Genomic DNA, 22,894 nt, shown 5'->3' with positions numbered 1-22,894 from the left:
ACGGGACCTCCTCCTCGGCGGTGTCCGGCTGGTGCAGCGTGGGCAAGGGCATCCCTACCCCGAGCCGTCCCTCTGCTGAAATCACTAATAAAGGCATTAAAAGGAGATAACATCGACTCCTGCCTATTTATAACAATTTTGGGGGCTCGTCCGGGAGCGCCACGCCCAGAAGAGGACGAAGAAGGGAAGGCGCCGCCCATCTTCGAACTCCTGGGACAGCTGGCGAACATCGGACCCCAGCAACGAGGGATGCAGCATCGAGGAAGACAGCGCCGAGGAGCGCCGGCTGGTAAGTATAGCCGGTGGCGGGAGTGGAGGCGAGCGAGTGTGGTGTGAATGAGACGGGGGCCGGCAGCTCGGACCTCCGAAGTGAGTGTGGACCCCTTAGTACCGCGGTTCCGGGACTCCCGCGAGGGGGCCGGCCGGGAACAGGGGGAAGCGAGTGGAGCCTGAGCGAGTGAGGCGCCTCCAGGGGCATAGTGGGCCCCCCTCCGAACGGGCGGAGGAAACCTAGGGTGTGAGTGGCCCGTGTGAGGTTGATAGGCAACTGGTAGGAGGCCCCACTAGGGATCCCCCCCCACAAGGGTAGTGGCTGGGCCCTGAGGGCGGGTCAACAGGCTACCCGGGGTAGTGGCTGAGGCCCTGAGGGCGGGTCGGCAGGCTACCCAGCGAGCAAGGGCGGTAGGAAGCCCGTAGCGCGGCGGCTGGGGTCCTAAGGGCGGACCTACGGGCCGGCAACGAGGGGGTGCGCTGTTAATCCGGCGTAGTGTAGTGGGACCAAGAGTGCGAGCCTTACACTGGGCGGGGGTAGCTCAAAGGGGAGTTATGCTACCGGGTGTAAGGGACCTGCCCTGGCGGGGGTAGACGTGCAAACCGGACGGGAGTGTTGGGCGGGGGTACCACTAGGGTACGCTACCGGACACGTTGGGACCGTTGGGCGGAGGCGTCTACGCTATCCGGGGGCAGCCCACCGGCGGGCGGACAGGACGCTGTCCCGGGTGGGAGTGTGTGTGGTTAGGGAATTACTGAGGTGCGAGTAGTTCAAAGCTAGGGACAGAGTGAGTGTCGCACCGCGACGCACTAATCCTGGCTGCAGGCGGTGCCTGACACCTTGGGCCCCGGTCTATCGGCCGTCTGCGGGGATTAGTTTAGTGTGGCGTCGTGAGTAAGAGAGGGACAGTGGCTGGGCCCTGAGGGCGGGCCAACAGGCTGTCTGAGAGAGTGAAAGAGGGATAGTGGCCAGGACCTAAGGGCGTGCCAGTAAGCTATCCAGAGTGAATGAAATTTTAGATTTTAGTTGCCCGTCTTTAAAATTTCCGTTTGAGTAGGGGCACCTTATAAGATTTTAGTTCAAGAAAGGTCGCTTTTCTAGTTTGCGTTGTCCTGTCGTACAGTAGAGTATTTTCATTTGACTAAGTAAGAATGGGTGTGTGTGGAAGTAAGATCAGGAAGGAGAGGAAAGCGGGAAAAGGGAAGGTAGCTAACATTCCTTCCGATAGCCCACTAGGGAGAATGTTAGACCAGTGGGAGAACAATGAGAAAACTAAGAATTTAAACAAGGTAAAAATGATTCACTATTGCGTGGAAGCATGGCCAACCCTTAATTTACCCGGGAAATGGCCATGGTACGGTACCACCGACTCTTGGATGAGCTCACAGTTAAACCAATATTTGAGAGCCCAAGAGGAAGTAGACACAGAGCAGCTAAGGTATGCTGCCTGCTGGATGCATGTAAGATCAGGTACTGAGACAGTAAAAATTTGCAAGATGCAGGAAAAGGAAGGGAAGAATAAAGATAAGAAAGAAGAGGAGGGTCCTGTATGGGACCCCCTTGAGCACTTACCCCCTCCTCCTATTTACCCTGATCTGCCCCAAGTCCGCCCTCAGACCCCTTCCTCACCAGTTTCCTCCCCTGTACCTAATTCCCCTTCCCCTAATTTTTAGGTAGATACGTCCTCGATGGGGACTAATTTTTCTATGAATGCACCTCTAGTAGGTGCTGTGAATTTTTCTGGGAATACACCCCTAACAGTAACATCTCATAACTCTAGTAAAAACCCCTTTTATAGCTCTGTAGCTTCTCCTACTCCTCCTTCAGTCTCACAGCCAGTCTCTCCAAACTCCATACATTCTCCATCGCCATCTAAACTTCCTGTTCCACCTCGTAGTTGGGAGTTAGATCTTACCACCCCGAATACGGACCCCTCTCAAAGTACCAACTTTATAGGGGCAACTGAAATCCCAGAGGGACATAATTATAACACCCGGTCCAGAACTAAACTTTTCCCCTTAAGGGAAGTCCCGATGGGTGGAGTTGCAGGAGGGGTCGGTTTTGTAAATGCTCCACTAACAGCTTCAGAGGTGAGGAATTTCAAGAAAGAACTAGGAAATCTGGTAGAGGACTCTGTAGGCATATCGAATCAAGTTGATCAATTTCTAGGCCCCAATACCTACACGTGGGGAGAGATGAATTCGATTCTGAAGATTTTATTTAGCCCAGAAGAGATTAGAATGATTAGAACCGCCGGGATGAAAATTTGGGAGAAAGAAAACAGAACGGGTCCGCCAGGGGATTACAAATTACCAGTCGTAGATCCGAGATGGGATCCGAACAGGGAGGAAGACCGGAGAAGCATGGACGACTATCGGAGTCTAATAGTTAAAGGTATAAAGGAATCAGTACCCCGAAGCAGTAATACCAGATTAGCATTCGATAATATGCAGGGGAAAGACGAGACTCCCGCAACCTGGTTAAACAGGTTAAAGAGGAATTTTCAACTTTATTCAAATATAGACCCCGATAGTCCCGAGGGTCAGGTGTTGTTAAAGACACAGTTCGTCACCAAGTCCTGGCCCGATATTAGGAGAAAATTAGAAAAAATAGAAGACTGGCAAGAAAAAGATGTAAATGAGTTGTTAAGAGAGGCTTTAAAGGTCTATCTAAGAAGGGAGGAGGAGAAAACCAAGACGAAAGCAAAGATAATGGTGGCTGTAGCAAGAGAAGCGATACAAGATCAAAACCCTCCCAATCGGAGAAGTACCAAGTCAGGGGGAGGAAGGGCCTTACCACCTTGGAAAACTCCTGGGAGGCCAGGAGAGGACAGAAAATGCTTCTATTGTGGGGAGGTTGGACACATAAGAAGAGAGTGTCAGAAATTATCCTTTGATGAAGCCATCACAAAAGAACAGGATGCTTTAGAGAAGCTATTAAAGGGCGAAAACAACGAGGATTAGGGGTGTCATGGGCTCTATGCACTAGGGGACCCGATGTACCACCGAGGTGAGCCCATAGTAAATTTTGAAGTGGGTCCCCAACACGAGGAATATGAATTTTTAGTAGACACTGGAGCAGACCGATCCAGTATTAGGAAGCTTCCAGTGGGAGTTAAGGTCGGAACTAGAACATGTGAGGTCGTAGGAGCGGAGGGGAAACCGTTCGTAGCTTCAATTATAGAAGGAATAGAGGTCAAGGGGAATTCCAAACAAATAAGAGCGGATTTTATTTATTTACCAGAACTAGAGAGCAACCTATTGGGACGCGATTTGCAAGTACTATTAGGAATAGGAGTTATCCCCGAAGGCGGCAAAATGAGAGTAAAGATTATGAAATTAACCGCCGAAGACTTAGAGGAAATAAACCCAGAGGTATGGGCAGAAGGAGGGAAGAGCGGCCTCCTGAATATACCACCTATAGAAGTTAAAATGCAACCAGGAACTCCTCCCATCAGGATAAAACAGTATCCAATGTCTTTGGAGGGGAAGAAAGGGTTGATCCCCATTATTGAACAACTGTTAAAAGAAGGCATCCTAGAACCATGCATGTCCCCACATAACACACCCATCTTAGCTGTGAAGAAAGCGGAAGGGAAATATCGATTGGTTCAGGATTTACGGGAGATTAATAAGAGGACTATCACCAAACACCCTGTAGTCCCTAATCCATACAATCTCCTGAGCCAGATTCCCCAAGAGCATGCCTGGTTCACCATCATAGATTTGAAAGATGCATTTTGGGCATGTCCACTAGCAGAGGGGAGCAGAGACTGGTTTGCGTTCGAATGGGACCATCCTGAAACAAAGAGGAGACAGCAGCTAAGATGGACACGCCTACCCCAAGGGTTCACTGAGTCACCAAATTTATTTGGGCAAGCTTTGGAAAGGCTGCTAGAGCAATTCACCCCAGAAGGACAGGTGCAAATCCTCCAGTATGTGGATGATTTACTGATTTCAGGAGAAAACCAACTTGAAGTGAGAACCACCAGCATTAAACTCCTGAATTTTCTGGGGGAAAAAGGGCTGAAAGTATCAAAAAGGAAATTACAATTCGTGAAACCAGAAGTGACCTATTTGGGGCATTTGATTGGCAAAGGATACAAGAAATTAAGCCCTGAAAGGATTGCTGGAATAATAGCAATACCTGCTCCAAAAACCAAAAGAGACATAAGAAAATTATTAGGCCTTTTCGGGTATTGCAGACATTGGATTGATGAGTACACCCAAAATGTGAGATTCCTTTATGATAAATTGGTAAGTCCAGAGCCCATAGAGTGGACACAAGAGGATGAAAAACAATTGGAAAAATTAAAAAACAAGTTGTCCACCGCACCTGTCCTGAGCCTGCCCGATCTGAAGAAAGAATTCGATCTATTTGTGAACACCGAAGGAGGAGTGGCCTATGGTGTGTTAGCTCAGGAGTGGGGAGGGTGCAAAAAAGCCAATTGCTTTCCTTTCCAAAATATTAGATCCTGTAGCCCGAGGGTGGCCAGCCTGTCTACAAGCTGTAGCCGCCACCGCAGTGTTGGTTGAGGAGTCCCAAAAGCTCACATTAAATGGAAAAATTCAAATTCATACACCTCATGATATCAAAACAGTTTTAAGCCAAAAAGCCCCGGGGTGGGTAACCGATTCCCGGATCCTGAAATATGAGATCACTTTAATAAACTCGGAGAACTTGAGGTTAACAGTTTCCAAAAACCTGAACCCTGCACAGTTCCTCTCTGGGGAACCACCTCCAGACTTGGAGCATGATTGTCTGGAACTTATGAGTCTCCAGACGAAGGTAAGGGAAGATTTGGAAAGTACTCCCTTACCTTATGGAAAAAGGTTATTCACTGATGGATCATCACGAGTTCTAGAGGGGAAAAGGGTTTCAGGGTATGCAGTGGTAGAAGGATCCACCATAGAAGACATTCAAGTTCAAGAAACGGGAAAGTTACCCTCGAGTTGGTCTGCCCAACTCTGCGAAATTTATGCTGTAAAAAGGGGACTAGACCTATTAGGAGGAGACCGGGGAACTATTTACACCGATTCGAAGTACGCTTTTGGGATAGTCCATACCTTCGGAAAGATCTGGGAGGAACGGGGATATCTCAATTCAAAAGGGAAAGACCTAGTGCATAAGGAAATGATAAGATCAGTTTTAACGTCCTTGTTAAAACCCATTGAGATTGCTGTGGTACATGTAAAAGGACATCAAAAAGAAACCACATTTGAAGGGAAAGGGAACCAACTAGCAGACAAAGAAGCAAAAAGAGCAGCTCAAGACCCCAAAGGATCAATTAGAATATTAGCCTTAAATGAAACATCAGAGGAAGAGGGAGGGGAAGAAAAACCGAAGTATGATAGAACAGAATTAAAAGCGATCAAGGACCTAGGAATGAGGAAGGGAGAGCATGGGGAATGGTTAACTCCGGATGGCAGGAAGTTTTTGAATAAACCCCTAGCCAGAAGGATTTTAACCGAAATTCACGAACTAACCCACTGGGGAACCCAGGGATTATGTGATCATTTCTTAAAAGAAAACTTTTGCATAGGAATATACAGCATAGCAAAAGCCATAACGCAAGGGTGTACGATCTGCCAAAAAGTCAACCAACGGATAGCGAGGAAAGCCATACCTGGAGGGAGGGAACTAGCTCTGAGACCATTTCAGAGTATTCAGATTGAAACAGCGGAAGTAGTGGTAAAAATACTCCTAGAGCACATAATCCCTCGGTATGGGTTAGTAAATAACATTGATTCGGACAGGGGAACTCATTTTACTGCTAAAATTCTGCGCCAAATTGTTAAAGAATTAGGCATAAATTGGAGATTGCACACCCCCTGGCACCCCCAGAGCTCAGGGAGGGTGGAAAGAATGAACCAGACCCTTAAAAACGTATTAACAAAATTAATCGAAGAAACACAGTTAAATTGGTTAAAGTGTCTACCCCTAGCTCTCCTGAGAATCAGAACTAGGCCAAGATCGGATATAGGGGCTTCCCCCTATGAGATGATGTTCGGGCTCCCCTTTCTTTTAACAACCCACAGCACCGGGGAATATATAGAAGGTGATACAGCCGCCCGAAAGTATCTACAGACCATCGGTAAAACACTAGAAAACCTCAGAATAAAAGGGTATATTCCTCAGACTTCCCCACTCGACGCTAACATACATCAAATAAATCCTGGGGATTGGGTTTTAATTAAATCTTGGAGCACTACCCCATTGACCCCAAAATTTGAAGGTCCTTTCCAGGTACTCCTAACCACTCATACCGCGGTACGCACTAAAGAAAGAGGCTGGACCCACATCACTAGAGTAAAAGGACCTGTGTCACCCCCAAGTGAACCCCCAGACCTAAGCCAACCAGCTGACTCCTCCGATTGGACGGTAACCCCGCAACTGGACCCGCTAAAACTGACGTTTAAAAGGAAAACAAAAACTCAGTAGAAGACTGGAGCAACTCAGTTGAGCCCCAGAGACTGTTAAAGAACTGTGATTAAGAAATTAATTCAAGTGAAGAAAAGTTATTATAAATCACTTGCTGTTGTATTAGGTTTGAAAATTGTTGACATTGTGTAATAAAAGTTCAGTTAATGTTAAAAGCAGTTAAGCAAATAGATAAGTAAATTAGAACATATATATTCAAATTTCTCTCCTAGAGCAATCTTTAGAAGGGCGAAATAACCAAATTAACCTCTGAGTGGAAGGAAAGATAACTACAGAACCCTAAGGACAGAACGCGGAGAGCCCCTAAGTCCCAAGAGGCAAGCCCAGGTGAGACCAAAACAATCATGGTTCATACTGGACTCTTGGGGAAGCTGATAGGACTGATACTAGTCCTGGCGATGAATAAACATACAGAAGGGGCCGCTTGCACAAAGTGCTATTCACCCATCTATGATGGGGAGGATTTACAGCAGTTGATAAGGGTTCATACGAATGTAAACCCCACTTGTTTTGAGGCCGGACAACTTACCTCCTGCCAAGAGGAAGGTAAGAAATATTGGGTTGCCAAGAATATAGCCAATTATAGGCAGCGTCTAACTAGAGAATGCCCTATGAGAGAATGGTTCTGCTTAGAAAAGATAGACAATCAGGAAGGGGCCTCAGACCTAGTGAAAGAAAAACCCTTAACCATCAGAAAAGATGAATTAAGTGAACTCCCCAACGAAAATTTATTCATTGATCTAATTGAGAGGATTAGCCACGAATTGAACTTAACTAACTGCTGGATATGTGGGAGTACTCAAGTAGCAGACGTATGGCCTTGGGAAGGGATCAGTTTATCACCATTAGACATACTAAAATGGAAAATGATGAATCCAGAACCACCATACATAGGGGAAAGAGAAATAGAGCAATGGGATTTGAAAACTAAAGTAGTCGGAGAAGAATGCATTAAAAGAACAGGCAAACGATACAAGACCCCAGTGGGGAGAATGGCCTGTAAAAGAACCCTCATTATCAGGGACTTCATCCAAAAGTGGATTCCCAGAGAACCGTACACCTACTGGGCAACTAGGAAAACGGGAACAGGATGTATCTATAATGAGGTGTATGACTTGTACCAATGCACTGACCGGGGAATTAACCCCTTTTGGGGAATTGAAGAAATCTCGAAATACTGGGAATCTCCATTTATTACCCAAAATACGTTCTGGAACGCCCCCGAACATCTCTTTTGGATTTGTGGGGACAAAGCGTATACACATCTTCCCAGGGATTGGGCAGGGAGCTGCACTATAGGAATTATAAAACCAGCTTTCTTTCTGTTGCCACGCCAATCTGGAAACACCCTGGGAGTACCATTATATGACAACCTAAAGAGGCAAAAACGAACCGTAATCAATATGGGCAGCTCCCAAGATTGGAAAGGAGAAGTTTGGACTCCTGAAAAAATTATACAAACATATGGACCAGCAACCTGGGCGCAAGACGGGTCGTGGGGGTATCGAACTCCCGTTTATATGTTAAACCGAATTATTAGGCTGCAGGCAGTCTTAGAAGTAATATCAAATAACACTGCCCTAGCATTAGACCATATCAGCCAGCAGTTATCCCAAACTAGGACAGTGGTATATCAAATAAGACTAGCGGTGGATTACCTGTTAGCCGATGAGGGTGGCATATGCGGGAAGTTTAATACCTCTGAGTGCTGCCTTGAGATTGACGATAAGAGTGAGGTCATTAGAAACATCTCGAAAGAAATCAGGAGAGTCGCCCACGTGGGAAACCAGGAGTGGACCCCATTACTAAACATTGACTGGTGGGACAGATTTTGGTCATCCAAGGGGGCGTGGTGGAAGAAAGTAAGTTTTATAGCTCTGAGTGCATTAGTAAGCCTCATACTCATCCCATGCTTACTACCCTGCCTAATCCGAATTATTACATCAGCAGTGCAAGCAAGCCTCCAAGTATCCCAAGGTAATACACAAAAGCTCCCACATATGTTGAGTCTAACATCAGAAATAAAGGAACTAAGTACAGCAGAAGAAATTTACAATCAATACCAAGAACTCAGAAGAATTGATGCGAGTTAAACTCGATCAAAGAAAAAGAGGGGGGATTGAGAAAGATAAAGATTTTAACAAAGGGTCCAGGCCATTAGTTATTAGCAGTTAGTAGTTAGTTGTGGGTATCCTCTGTTCTATGTATCAATGTTATCTGTTAGTTATCTGTTTAATGTACTGTTGTACCCTAAAACCCAATCGTAAATGCACTGATTCTGTGGTTCGAATGTTACATTCATCCCGTCCCGTACTTTCCCTGCACCCCTACCTTAGTCTGTAAGCCCTGCTGCTCTCCGAGACACCGCCCACATACCAGCCTGCCCATCAACTTGGGGGCCTCGCCCACTCCTCGCCTGCTCTGGGCCTGTCACCGCCTCTATGCAAATCGAGTATAGCCGGAAGTGAGTCTAGAACCAAGAACCGCTCCGAACAGCGAGCCCGATCAAGACCCGGAGAGACGGAATGCAGCGCTGAGTGGGGAAAGAGCCAAGGTAGCTGCCAGTATCATCTACAAACACCGAGAGGAGTCGCCATAACCTCTGAAGTCCCTGCTAAGAGTCACCCCCCCTAGACATTCGAGCCATCAGCGAGCCTAGGGACTCCCGTGAGGCGTGGCTTCCGGCTCTGCGACGACAGCGACGCAGATCCGACGAGACCTCCTCCTCGGCGGTGTCCGGCTGGTGCAGCGTGGGCAAGGGCATCCCTACCCCGAGCCGTCCCTCTGCTGAAATCACTAATAAAGGCATTAAAAGGAGATAACATCGACTCCTGCCTATTTATAACATCTCCCAACACAGGAGAGGCTGCACAGGCCATACTGTCGGGTATGGCACTGCAGGTACTGACAAAACTGCCATGTTATCACCTCAGAGTCCTCTCTTTCTATCAGGAAGCCCCTGTGATCAACCTGTCTTCATGGTCTGCCTGGTGTGGCTGTGACCTCAATCCCAAAGACACGTGTTCCCACTGTTCTGTTCTGACCAGCACTGAACCTGCTCAAAGAACAGGGATCAGAAGGCAGGTCCTGCTGAGAATGAGCAGTGGGAAAACAGGACTGTCATCATTCTCAGGCTCTTATCTACTCTGCATCCCTCCCCCAACCCCTTTTAGTAACTCTCTCTTCAGAGCCACCTGCCAGAAAAAATAGTTAATTCTCGAAAAAGATCGTCGGGTGTTTCAAAAGCAAGGATACGAGACTTGATATTTACTTAAATACAAGAACTTGGTCATTCAGATTTGAATTAAGTTCTACCTATTGAGTCCCTCTAAACCACCCCAACTAAACAATTTTGTTCATTCAAACATGCTGAGGTAACTAAGATCCCAAAGAGCCAAAGGAATGCCCGTGAACTCAGAATCACACGGCACCACACTCAGCCCCTCTCCGCTGCTCAGAGAGCCTGACTGCAACCTCAAAGTCGGAAACAGGGGTTCTGAATGGTACTGTGAAAAACACCAATCGCTTGTTTTAAAATTTTAAAAGTTTATTAGTAATAAAATGGTTATAAAAATAGTAATAGAATTAGAGTAATAAAAAATGGAACAATTAGGGTTAGGACAATTTGAGACAATAAAAACAAAGTTACAGACGTCTGGGCGCCTTTCCAGGCAAATAAGCTCCAAAAAAGCACCCCCGTTAACAGAGGATTAACTCTTAAAAGCAATAGCCTGTTGAATATTCATACATTTCATACATGATGCATAAATTCTATTCAAAGAAAGAATTCTCTTTGGCTAGTGTCACTTTTTTTCCCTTAATTTCTACAGTGTCTTCAGGGCTGAGCGAGGCAGGAGAAGTTAGTTTCTTCTGACAAGGAAGTAATAAATTCTTTTCTTCTGAAAGATTTACATTTTCCTGTGGCTGCTAGCTCTTTGCGAGTATCCCCTTCCTCTCTTTAAAAAAATACATATTTCTATTTTAACTACAAAACCTACATTTTAACTACAAAACTACATTTACCATACTATCAAAATATGAATACAGCATTACTAACCAATACAACATAATACATATAGTAAATATCTTGCATAGAGCCATATAATATGGTTTTTTTGACAGTATGATACCCTCCCTGCTCCTGGCAGGAGAGAAATGGTGCTTTGGCTATCTCACAGCCATTGTCGTTATGCACTGAAAACTCCAGACTGAGCCTCAAGTCCGCAGAGGTGGAGACTAAGGCTTTGTTCGTACTCGTCTGTGATCTTTCTGAATACATCTGGACTCTCAGCAGCAACGACACCGGCTTTATTGCTCACGGGTGCAGCTGAAATCCCCCTTGCCATGCACTGCGCTTCCCAGCTTACTCTTCCTTTAGAGCGCGCATTACCACGCTGCGGAAGGGCCAAAACGAGAGCCCAGCGACCTGCCAGCCTTCCCCCTAAATTCACTAATAGCCAGGAGGAAGGCACCCCGGAGAACTCGCGTCTTGATGCCCTGAAGTAGTGACGGGCCCCAGCTGCTCCAGAATTCTACAGCGGTAATTAATTCACTTTATTCCCGCCCGGGCCGCCCCCCCCCCCCCCCCCCGCAATGGTATCACCCACTCCCCCTCCGCACAATGGTGCGGCCCGCCCGCCATTTCGCCTCCCCGGGCCCTTCGCTCCCAGATTTCGCGCCACACCGCTCGGGGAGGGAGGGGCCGGAGCGTTTCGGCCAATCAGAGGCGGCAGCGGAGCCGCGCTCTCCCTTTCGGGGCGGGGCCGGAGGGCGGCCGCGGCCCAATCGGCGGCGGCGCTCGGCGGCCGGGCCAATCGGAGGGCGCGGCGGCGGAGGCACCGCGCGCGCCCTTCAGCGGTTTGGTTTCCGCCGCGCTCCGCTTTTGCCGCGAAAAAGTTGGCAGCGAGTTCCGGCGGGGAGCGAGGTGCGGAGCGGCAGGGGATTGGGATTGGGATTGGGATGTCCCTGGGGCATTGCGGGGAAAGAGCGCGGCCGGTGCGTGGGGTGGGGCGCGGTGCGGGGCGCTCGGCGAGGGGCGATCCCGCGGGGCATTTGGTGTAGAACGGGGAAAGGAGGCGGCTGGGGTTGACCGAGCGCTCTCGCCTCCGCAGCGGAGCAGCAACAGCAGCGATGTCCGGCTTCGATGACCCTGGCATTTACTACAGCGACAGTTTTGGGGGAGACGTGTCCGTGGACGAGGGGCAGGTTCGGAAGTCGCAGCTGCAGAAGCGGTTCAAGGAGTTCTTGCGGCAGTACCGGGTGGGCACGGACCGGACGGGTTTCACTTTCAAATACAGGTGCTGCTGTGGTCCCTTTTCTCCTTTTTAGCCTTATCCATCCCCACCTGTACATCCAGTCTGCTCTTAACCTTCCTCCTGCAGTGCACACCCCACATACACAATAGCCACTTTGTCTCTTCTCTTAGGCCATAAAAAGCTCAGTATTAAGAGATGTTCATATTTAACCTGATAGAAAAAGCAGAGGTCTGGTATTCTCACAAATTTTTAGGCAGCCAGCCAGTGGAAAAGGTAGCAATAGAGGGATCCATGCTGCCAGGCTTGTACTTAGTTCTGAGTTTCAAGGTCTGTCTTTGAAGGTGTAGTGCTTTCTGGTCTGGAGAATTGTCTGTATCCATTAGATCAGTGCACCACTCTCCACGTGTGCATTCCAAGTCTATGAAGTTCCTTTGGCCACTCTTTGCCTATGCAGTTTGGAGACACAACGTTGGGAAAACGTGGCGATACATCATAATCAAGGGCTAGAACAGTCTTTCACCTCTGAATTTCATTAATCCTGGCATTTTTAAGGAAAATGTTTTCTGTTCTGTTGTTACTTCCTTTGTTTTAAACCACATCTTACGTATACTAGTTATTATCCTACACGTAAATTTTCTCCTTGTGTATCTGGTCATGTAACTCCAGTAAATACTTTACATTGCCACTGCAAGCACTGGTGTCCCTGGTCTTATGTCACCTTTCAAAGCGGGCTTGAGTGAAAGATTGCCCAGGTTCCCCTGCACTTCTGGAACTCACCTAATTATCGCTGCTTGCTTTCCAAACCAAGGACTCCCTGCAGAACCTGCCTTTTCTGATCCCTAGTTGTTCTAAGGCCACTGTGTGCTTTTAGCCCTGCAAACCTTTGCCACTTCCTGCCTTCTAGGGATGAGCTCAAACGACATTACAACCTGGGACAGTACTGGGTGGAGGTGGAGATGGAAGACTTGGCCAGCTTTGATGAAGATCTTGCAGACTATCTTTACAAACAACCAGCAGAGCACCTGCAGCTGGTAAGGATGGGGTTTGGCAACCTCACTGACAACCTAGAACATTGTCACGAGAGCAGCTCTGATGTTCTGCTGTAACAGACCCACTGATAGCCAATTGTTCCCTCTCCAGCTGGAAGAAGCAGCAAAAGAAGTCGCAGATGAGGTCACTCGTCCTCGTCCCTCAGGGGAGGAGACTCTTCAAGACATCCAGGTGATGCTGAGGTCGGATGCCAACGCAGCCAACATCCGCAGCCTGAAGGTGAGGTGAAGTGAATTGGCTGTCACACAGAGCAGTGTCTGTGTGGGTGTGATTGCAGGGGAATTTTTGGTGCCTGGTCACGTGGCTCAGGACACAGGTGACTTGCTAATTTACAAGCAGCATTACTCTGCAGGTTAAATCTGACTGCAAAGGGCTGTTATTGCTGGTTCCTGCTGCGGGGACATTATTGCTGTTGGTGATGTTCTGCACAGAGTGTTCTGTCCTTTTGCTCTCATGCCTTCTAGTTTCTCATCTTCCATTGATGGCTTTCTCACCTTCCCTTTGCCTTTCCCTTCTCAGTCTGACCAGATGTCCCACCTTGTGAAGATCCCTGGGATTGTAATTGCAGCAACCCCTGTGAGAGCCAAAGCCACCAGAATCACCATCCAGTGCCGCAGCTGCCGCAACACCATCAGCAACATCGCGGTGCGCCCGGGCCTGGAGGGCTATGCTCTGCCCAGGAAGTGTAACACGTAAGGACTGACAAGGGCATGCACCAGCGGGCTAGAGGGCAAGAAAAGACTGCATTCCCTCTTCCTGCTCCTGATACATCCCATACATTGCAGAATCTGCTCCCTGTTCCACAAGGCAGCAGCATCTGCACTGCTTTGCCTCCACCCTTTGTGCTGTCCCTGTGCCAGTTCTGGCTGGCAAGTTCTAGCTGTCCATCTGTGGTCATGCTGGTTGTGACCCTGCATGCAGAGTTGAGTGACCATGTCCAAGGAGTTCTTTTTATTCATAGGGAGTTTCACCTGTTGTACCTAAAGGTTCATTCCTGCCTCCAGCTGTCCCATAATGCTGTGTTGAGTTGCTCTCTTCCAAACAAACTCCTTGTTTCTACATTCCTACTCTGAAGGGGGCTCTTTTGTGTTACCTTCCTTAGGGATGCTTTTCTATTAGCCTTTTTATCCTGCTTTACAGCTCTTGGTGCCTCTGAGAACTGAGCATTAGGCTGCCATTGTGCTGCAGCTCTCGAGGCAGCCAGTCCTGGTGGGTTGAGTCTTTGGGACATACCTGCCAGTATTTATTTTCTGCACCTGAACTCTAATGCAGCTTGAGAGGGGTTTGGGCTAGGGATCATTCTTGTGTATGTACAGCACCTTGTTCCTGATCCTTGACTGCATGAGTGCATCTGCATTCTGGTGTTGCCCTCCCTGAAAGCCCTGCATGGAGTCAGCTGTCAGTGGTGCCACTCTGAGACAGCAGCAGGACGTGGAGCTGCTCCTTGTCTCAGAGAGCTTGTAATCTAGCAAGGCAGATATGTCTTGAGAGACTGGGTGGTGGAGGTCAGCCTTGTCACACTGTTAATTGCTTTCTCACCAGAAACCACTTAACATTTGCTTCATGCATGAGGTTGTAAAGAAAACACCCTGCTGTGTCACCGAGGTTGTGCTGCTACCTTCTGTGTAATTAATGAGTTACCTTCCCTGTCTACAGCTAGCAGGGGAGGAGTGGGAGGCAGGGAGAGTGATCAAACAAGTGTCACCCTGCCTCTGGCTTGTTCTCACGTACACATTTGGCTCTTGTTGAAGACAAGACAGAGGGCTTGGTGGCCTTTTGTCTGGCCCCGTGTGTCTGCCCTTTCCTGCTGATGTGGCACTGCTGGGAAGGGGCAGCTGCCCCTTGCTGTCGCTGCTGTTCCCTCCACAGATGTGCCCCAGGGGGTGGCTCCTCAATGCTAACAGCCTTCTCTGACTGATCTCTCTGCACAGAGAACAAGCTGGCCGCCCAAGGTGCCCTCTGGACCCTTATTTTATCATGCCAGATAAGTGCAAGTGTGTGGATTTCCAGGTCCTGAAGCTGCAGGAGTCCCCAGATGCCGTGCCACACGGGGAGATGCCCCGGCACTTGCAGCTCTACTGTGACAGGTACTGGCACAGCCTTCCCACCCTGCCCCTGCTGGCTGTTGCTGGTGCCATCGTTTCCCACCACCGTCCTCTGCTTTCTCCTGTTTCCTCTTAGGTATCTGTGTGACAAAGTTGTCCCAGGGAACAGAGTCACTATTATGGGGATCTACTCCATCAAGAAATCTGCACAGAGCAAGAACAAAAGCCGTTACAATGTGGGGGTGGGCATCCGGAGCGCTTACATCCGAGTGGTGGGCATCCAGGTGGATACGGAGGGCTCAGGTGAGGGCTGCTTTTGGTGTGCATTTGGTCTGTGTTGGTAGCCTGGTGTTGTCCCTGTCCCCACCCTGTTCCTGAACAAGGTGATCCATCAGCAAGAACTGTTTGAAGTCACAGCATTGGTCATTCTCTGCTCTTTACATAACAGAAGGTTCAAGCCACTCCAGGGGTCTGACTTGCCCTGGGTTCTCTATAGTCATGTCCTATAAAGCTTTTTCTCAGCAATATTAAATGAGCAGGTGGTCTCAGCCTGTGTCCTCCAGGGTGTTTTAAGTTAGATTCTGCTAAGCCGTCCCTGAGGATCCTGGCTGAAGTCCATGGTTAAAATTGTATTTCAAATGTGGTCCTGAGTGTAATTCTCCCTTTGGTTCGTGCAGAGCTGCTTTGCCCCAAGATCCTTGCTTTTTCTTACCCGTCTCCAAGGACACAGTCTGCCTTGCTGGGTTAACAGATGCTTGCCCTCTCCACCCTTCCCACCTGGTGGCACTTGGCGTGATCTTCAGGAGGGGATTTTGGTTGCAGTGTGTATGCAGGGAGTGATAAAATTTCCTTTAAAACCTCGATTTGTTCACTGTTGCATCATTCCCCTCATCCCTGTACAGGACATAGCTTCACTGGCTCGGTGACCCCGCAAGAAGAGGAGGAACTTCGACGCCTTGCTGCCATGCCCAACATCTACGAGACCATTGCCAAGAGCATCGCGCCCTCCATCTATGGCAGCACTGACATCAAGAAGGCCATCGCCTGCCTCTTATTTGGAGGCTCCCGCAAGAGGTGGGGAAGAGTCAGCCTTCGTTATCAAAGTCAGTGCTTTGTTATCAAAATAAAGGCTCACTATCTCTCCTTCCTCTCTTCTTCCCAACCCCATCACCCCAGGCTCCCGGATGGGCTGACCCGCAGAGGGGACATCAACTTGCTGATGCTGGGGGACCCTGGCACGGCCAAATCCCAGCTGCTGAAGTTTGTTGAGAAGTGTTCGCCCATTGGGGTATGTGGCTTGAGGTGCCTGCTTGTAGTACACCCCTTTTCTCTCTTCTTCTCCTTGTCTAGCCCAAGAGATGAGACCGTGGTCACAGCAGACACCTGCCTGTGCATTCACAGGTGGACTTGCTGGCAGAGGCGTGAACTGCCATTTTCAGTGCTAGTCTGGAAGGGGTGGGGAATGAGAGAGGGAATGGGAAGAAGGTCATGCCTTTTCTTATGCTGTGAGCCAGGCTGTTTGTAGATGTCCAAAGACATGCCTGGTGCTGCTGTTTATTGTTGAGACTTGATCAGCAGAGGGGCTGGCTGGTCAGGACAAATTAAGTTGACTGCATCTCAGGCACGGACTTCCAGCCTGAGCCCAGGCATAGAATTATGTTTTCAGCTGTGGTTTTTTGTAGTCTCTATTAAACTCAGACTCTGACTGTATTGTTTCCTCCAGGGGCAAACAAAGCTAATGCAGCAGCCCACCAAACAATGAATCACTCCCTCTTCTGTACTTAATATCTGTGTTTGTGTCTGCATGCCTTCCAGTGTGTCACAGCTGCTTAGTCTGAGGCTTGGGATGAGGCAATAGTCCTGCTCTTTACCCAGCACATCTGGTTTTTATGTGTGCTGAGGGCTTTTCCTGGAGGTTCTTCCCCCAGGAGCTCTGGATTTTGCAGTGCCAGGGGTGCTTTGTCTCTCAGCGGGAGCAGTGGGCTCCTGGGTGCTGCTGCAGCTGATGTACAGTCCCTTTTCCTTGTCTCACATGCCACTAGGTGTACACCTCAGGAAAAGGCAGCAGCGCTGCTGGCTTGACAGCCTCAGTGATCCGTGACCCTGCCTCCAGGAATTTCTTCATGGAGGGAGGAGCCATGGTGCTGGCAGACGGAGGAGTAGTGTGCATCGATGAGTTCGACAAGGTACCTGTGGGGCTGCCTGTGTGTGAGTGGGAAGGAGAGCCCTTGGGATGCCAGCCTGTCCCAGGAGAGCCCAGAGCTTCAGAAGGAAGGGCAGCTCCTCTGAGACTCCCCCTCACTTCCTTTCATAGAAGGTCAGGGAGATGGGGCTGCAAGGGAATTCAGTTACATCCTGCCTTCTTGAGCAGAGGTCCTCACAGAACTTTATGGTGGAGGTCACTTCAGTAAGTGTGTAGCAGAGGTCTGGCAGAGGTGACTGACGGTGACTTTCTTCTCCTTGCTTGGTTTCTCTCACCTGGGATGCGAAGATGCGGGAGGATGACCGTGTGGCCATCCATGAGGCGATGGAGCAGCAGACCATCTCCATTGCCAAGGTGAGCTGTGGATTGATGCATGCTGCCTTCAGGTGGGAACCTGAGAGCCCAGCAACCAGTGGTCACACATCTTTTGGCAGAAATGCCCATTTCAGAGTCCAGACAGTGATATTGATGGTGCTGATGTTTCTGGTCTGAGACCAGTCAGCCCTGCCTGGAGACTTTGGGCAGCCTGAACTTCATGACTTCTCCTTGCTGGTGGCTGTCAGGCTGCGCCTGCAAACCCAAACCCATGCTTTGTGCCAGAGCTGTGCCAGGAGGATTCTGCCCTTTCCTGCCCAGTGTTTGTCTCAGATCACAAACCTGGGGTGACGTCTCCTGTGTCTCTGCCCTTGACAAGAGGTTTTATATGAAATTTCTCATTGCTCAAGTTTCAGCTGAAGCCAATGCCCCTCCAGAAGGACATGGGCGGGCCCCATCAATACAGAACAATTGGGCGCTACTTACGGGGCTTTATTTAAATGCAAGTGATTGACAACGAGTGCTTGAAAATGGCTTTCAACCTTTCACTGAGTTAATGACCTGCTGTGACATGGAAGTGGTCTTGACACCATCTTTTTCTTTGCCTTTGCCCACAGGCAGGAATCACAACCACACTCAACTCCCGCTGCTCGGTTCTGGCAGCTGCCAACTCCGTCTTTGGGCGCTGGGATGAGACCAAGGGCGAGGAGAACATTGATTTTATGCCCACCATCCTGTCCCGATTTGACATGATCTTCATCGTTAGGGATGAGCACAATGAGGAGCGAGACATGGTGCGTCGAGCCGCGCGGGTGCAGCTGGGACTCGCGGTGCCCCGTCTTTGGGAGGAGGAGGCGGGCGCCTTCCTGCTGTCCGACTGCCTTCTGCTTTCCAGACGCTGGCCAAGCACGTGATGTCCTTACACGTGAGTGCCTTGACGCAGACCCAGGCCGTGGAGGGCGAGATCGAGCTGAACAAGCTGAAGAAGCTCATCTCCTTCTGTCGGACGTGAGTGACAGGCGCGTCCTTTTGGCAGCGCCCGGGCGGCGCAGTGGGAGGCAGTGGTGAGAGGCAAACCACCCAGCACTCTGCGTGACCTTTCTCTTAACTCCTGCCTCGAAAAAAGGGTGCAGGAGGAGCTCACAGTGGTGCTGCAGCACCCAAGGAAGGGAGGAGTGCCCAAGGGAACCTTCCCCAGTGGCGCTGCCTCCAGCTCCTGTCCCCCCTTGCAGGAAGTGTGGCCCTCGGCTGTCAGCAGGGGCGGCGGAGAAGCTGAAGAACCGCTACATCCTGATGCGCAGTGGCACCCGCCAGCACGAGCAGGAGAGCGACCGCCGCTCCAGCATCCCCATCACTGTCCGGTGAGCAGCACCCCCTCCTCGGCCCCCAGAACCTCTGGGATTAGGGCTGCGTTGCTGGGCTAATCCAGGAAGGGGGTTGGCGTGATGCTGGTATGTGAGGGTGTGGCCCCGGACACTGAAAGTGCTGTGGGGGGAGGCAGGAGGTACCTGGAGTGGGGTAGGCGGGGATGGCAGGAGTCAGGGGGAAGAAAGCACCCTTGCAGCTGCAGTAGAAAGCAGGGAATGTTTCCCGTGGCTGCAGGCAGCTGGAGGCCGTTGTACGCATTGCCGAGTCCTTGGCGAAGATGAGGCTTCAGCCCTTCGCCACCGAGGCAGACGTTGAGGAGGCCTTGCGGCTCTTCCACGTGTCCACGCTGGATGCGGCCATGTCGGGCAGCCTGTCAGGTGAGGAGGTGTTCTGTGCTGGGGGTAGGAGAGACGTGCTGGACCTCCTTCCTGAGCAAAGACAAAGCAATGCTTGTGGCAGCAAGGGGCCATCGTGGCTGTGGGGTTGTGCCTCACAGAGAGGGCAATGGCAAATGACACTGAGGGCCTCCTGTGCTGCCCAGGGGAGGGTTGGTCTGGCCCCTTGTGGTCCCAAGGGCAGAGTCTGGTGTTGGTTATGGTTTCCCAATCGATTAATCCTCTAACATCTTTGTGTATGGGGGTGAAGACAATGTTTCCTTGGGCAGCAGCATGGAACAAAGGGCTCAGAGGAAGCTCCAGTAGTCAGGTCCTGGTTCAGTTGTGTGGTTGGAGTTCCACAGCCTTTTACAGTGGCTGTAAATGGGTTTCTTAAAGTCTCTAAGCTGTGCAGGTATGGTGGGAGACATAGGAGATGAGCACCTTGTCTTGGAGAGTGACTTCTGGACGGCACAGAGAGCTCACACAGTGTCTCCCTGCAGGGGCAGAAGGCTTCACGACGCAGGAGGACCAAGAGATGCTGTCCCGCATTGAGAAGCAGCTCAAGCGCCGCTTTGCCATCGGCTCCCAGGTGTCCGAGCACAGCATCGTCCAGGACTTCCTGCGGCAGGTGGGGCAGGGACCCCATGGAGGGTTGGGCTGTGAAACCAGGGACCCCAGGCTGCTGCTGGGGCCGTGAAACCCCTTCCTCAAGAGCAGACTGGCCATCCTCCTAGTCATGCTTTTGAAGTTGTTTGTAGGGAGTGGTGTGCAATGTGATTGCAGAGTTTAAGGGGACTCAGGCAAGTTTCTGCAAAAGCTCTGAGGTCTGGAGCTGGTTTGGGGTCCTACCCTTGAAACCAGAACTGTTTGTTTTGTGACACTGGCTGCAGTTAGATCTAAAATAGTGAAAGGGGAAAGGAGCATTAGCGTCTTGGACTATTGGGCTTGCTTGTTTTAGAGAGTCCTAGCCAGGCTTTAGCAAAGGTTGCAGGTTCCTGCCGAGCTCCTGTCTGCTGTTCTGTGCTGGCTCATCTTGCCCTGCTCTCCCCTCTTGCAGAAATACCCAGAACATGCCATCTACAAGGTGCTGCAGCTGATGATGCGGCGGGGGGAGATCCAGCACCGCATGCAGCGCAAGGTCCTGTACCGCATCAAGTGACCTCCCTGTCCCAGGCTGCAGGAGGGAACTGCTGCTTCTTGACACCTGCCCAGGACCAAGGAGAGTGCCCCTGGGAGTTGGGGCCTGCTCCTGAAAGAAGCTTTTCCTTGGGGAGCCAAAAGAGCCCCAGGCCTCCATCTTGAACCAGGGTTTGGGGTGGTCAGGGTATCCCTTGTGTGCTCTGTTGCTGTGTCATGTCCATGTTTCTTTGAACTCCAAAAGCTTTTAGTTTGTATTAAAATAAAACCTAATATTGGTATCTTGGGATCTTTGGCCCTGAGGGGCAGGGGGATGGATCCCCTTTCCTTCTTTGAAGGGGGTGCAGGATTTTGGATAGAAAGGTGTCCCTCCTAACAGCTTGCCCTCTTGCTCAGGCTCTAGCCTGATGAGCAGCACCAGCAGCCCTGAAAGCAGAAACTCATTTCTCACTCAGGGTTTGTCTATTAAGGCATAAAGCCTGTTGGCACAGACTGTCCAATTGGGCTCAGCAGTGCCAGAGGCACTTTACCCACTCCCTGGGTGCAGTCTGTTGCTTTCTTCTCCCTCAGCCAGTGGAAGTGGAGGAAATTATTTTCTGTTTGTTCCCTGCTCTTTGCTAATCCCTCTTTGCCTTCTCCCAGGGCTGCAGCAGGGACACCCTTTACCCTGCAGTGTTACAGGGCTGTGTGAAAGTTGTTGGAGGCATGGGCAGAGTTCCCTGCTTGCTCCAGTGAGGATGCAAGAGAATCCCATGAGCTATGTTCTGTCCTCCAAGTAGTCCCTGCCGTCTCTTGTTTTATGCCAGTGGCTCTGGGGAGGATTGTCCCACACACCAGGAGCTTCTGGACGCTGTCTCAGGGTGCCTTTGTGCAGCTACTCACCCTTCTGCATTTGCAGCACAACCTTGCACTTAGAAACTTGGCAGATTTTTGTTATTTCTAGCAAATTAGTACTGGCTCTCCTAAGTGGTCTCATAAAGATGTATGGTGCTGGAAGCTCCCTGCTCTCAGCAGCTTGGGGCCTCCTTGGCTGTGAGAACACTGGTGGGGGCCTTTGAAGGGAGCAGAATGGTGGGTGAGCAAAGCTGCTGCACATCATGGATGGGTTGGTACCTGTGTTTGCTTTCAGGCTGAGAAACCCCAGGAGAGGTTTCAATAGCAAGAGAAATGTTCAGGGCCAGCAGAGGGTACCAGAGTCTTGAGGATGCCAAGCTGTGGCACTGCTTCCCTCTCCTAGAGGGGAAACCAAGGCTTCCAGTGGACTCTGGTGTGGTGTGCACTCGGTCTGGCAGCTGCCACACGAGGGCTGGGCCCCACTGCAACACTTGGAGGTTCAACATTCCTCTGCTTCTGGCTCTTGAGAGACACCTGGTGCACTCCTTATGTGGTTGTGGAATTGGAAGGCTGGAGGGGCTGGGGTGGTGGTGGCGTGGGAAAAACTGGCTGCAAGTTAGAGAAACAGCCTCCTCCAATTTTTTTTGGTTGGGGACAGCATTTGTGAAGGGCTAGAAGGAAGAGAAGGCTGGCCCAGACTCCCAAAGAATAGGCAGGGATAGGTCTCTCATTCTAGTGATTTTATTGCCCTGTGTTTTTGCATGTGCCAAGCACCTCGCAGTGCTTCTTGGAGCAAGCAGTGCTAGGGCAGAAGGGGGACCCTTTTCCCTTTCAGAAAAAAAAAAAAAAGGCACCTTCTGTCCTCACAGTGCCCCCTGGATGGAAAAATAAGAGAAGGATGTTACTGCTTCATGGAGGGGATCATCTCCAGGAAAAGAAGTGAATGTTTGAACTTGGGAATAACCCAGAAACCAAAGTTTTCTAAACTACCAGTCTGTTAGAAAGCATCCTGCCCTCCACACAAGCTTGTAGCATCAGGAGTGGCTGTCAGAGCAGGGTCAACACAGGCCTGCTGTTTTTCTGCCACAAGCCACAGCCCCTGCAGAGCTGTAGTAATGGGTCCTGCAGGTCTCTCAGCCCCTGCCACCATCCCACAGGTACCTCTGTCCTTGCTTTGAAGGTGCAGGCAGAATCTGGCTGTGCTCCTGTTGGAGTCCAGGGCATTCCTTTGGCTGCCCTGGAGGGTCAGCGACCTGGGCAGGGGGGTCTGGGAGCCCAGAGCTCAGAGAGACACTGGCTTTGATTTCAGTCCATGGGAGAGGCTTCTTGCACTGCAGGAAGCATTGCAGGCCACAAGAGTGTGGAAAATAATAGTTTAGTATATCACAGGGTGAAAAAACAGTGAGTTTGGGATTCTTGGCATTGAAATGAATGGGGCAAGATGGAGAATTTGGGGCATTGTCCCTTTCTTCTTCCTTCTTGTTCCCTCACTCCATTTCTGCAGTGACGTTGGCACAAAGTAGTTAGTGAGGATTGGGTCAGAGTAGAGATGACCTTTTTAGTAATAGTGATAGACACTGGTAATAAATAGTAAATAA

The 22,894-nt window shown here is 50.1% G+C and overlaps 1 protein-coding gene across 1 annotated transcript; it reads left to right on the top strand.

Moving 5' to 3' along the window:
• The first annotated feature begins 11,531 nt into the window (after nt 1-11,531).
• On the top strand, nt 11,532-20,744 carry MCM5 (minichromosome maintenance complex component 5). Its single transcript, XM_040062149.2, has 17 exons — nt 11,532-11,636; nt 11,824-12,009; nt 12,872-12,998; nt 13,108-13,236; nt 13,537-13,709; nt 14,949-15,104; nt 15,199-15,365; nt 15,965-16,136; nt 16,239-16,350; nt 17,105-17,248; nt 17,554-17,619; nt 18,198-18,374; nt 18,476-18,588; nt 18,813-18,941; nt 19,183-19,325; nt 19,826-19,953; nt 20,383-20,744. The coding sequence occupies exons 2-17, from the start codon at nt 11,843-11,845 to the stop codon at nt 20,482-20,484; spliced, it is 2,205 nt and encodes a 734-aa protein (XP_039918083.1). The 5' UTR covers nt 11,532-11,636; nt 11,824-11,842; the 3' UTR covers nt 20,485-20,744.
• Nucleotides 20,745-22,894: the final 2,150 nt, after the last annotated feature.

The sequence above is a fragment of the Hirundo rustica genome, chromosome 4 (genome assembly GCF_015227805.2).
Source record: "Hirundo rustica isolate bHirRus1 chromosome 4, bHirRus1.pri.v3, whole genome shotgun sequence".
Lineage (NCBI taxonomy): Eukaryota > Metazoa > Chordata > Aves > Passeriformes > Hirundinidae > Hirundo > Hirundo rustica.
The sequence above is the reverse complement of the archived record's forward strand: the minus strand, read 5'-3'. Positions and strand labels throughout refer to the sequence as shown.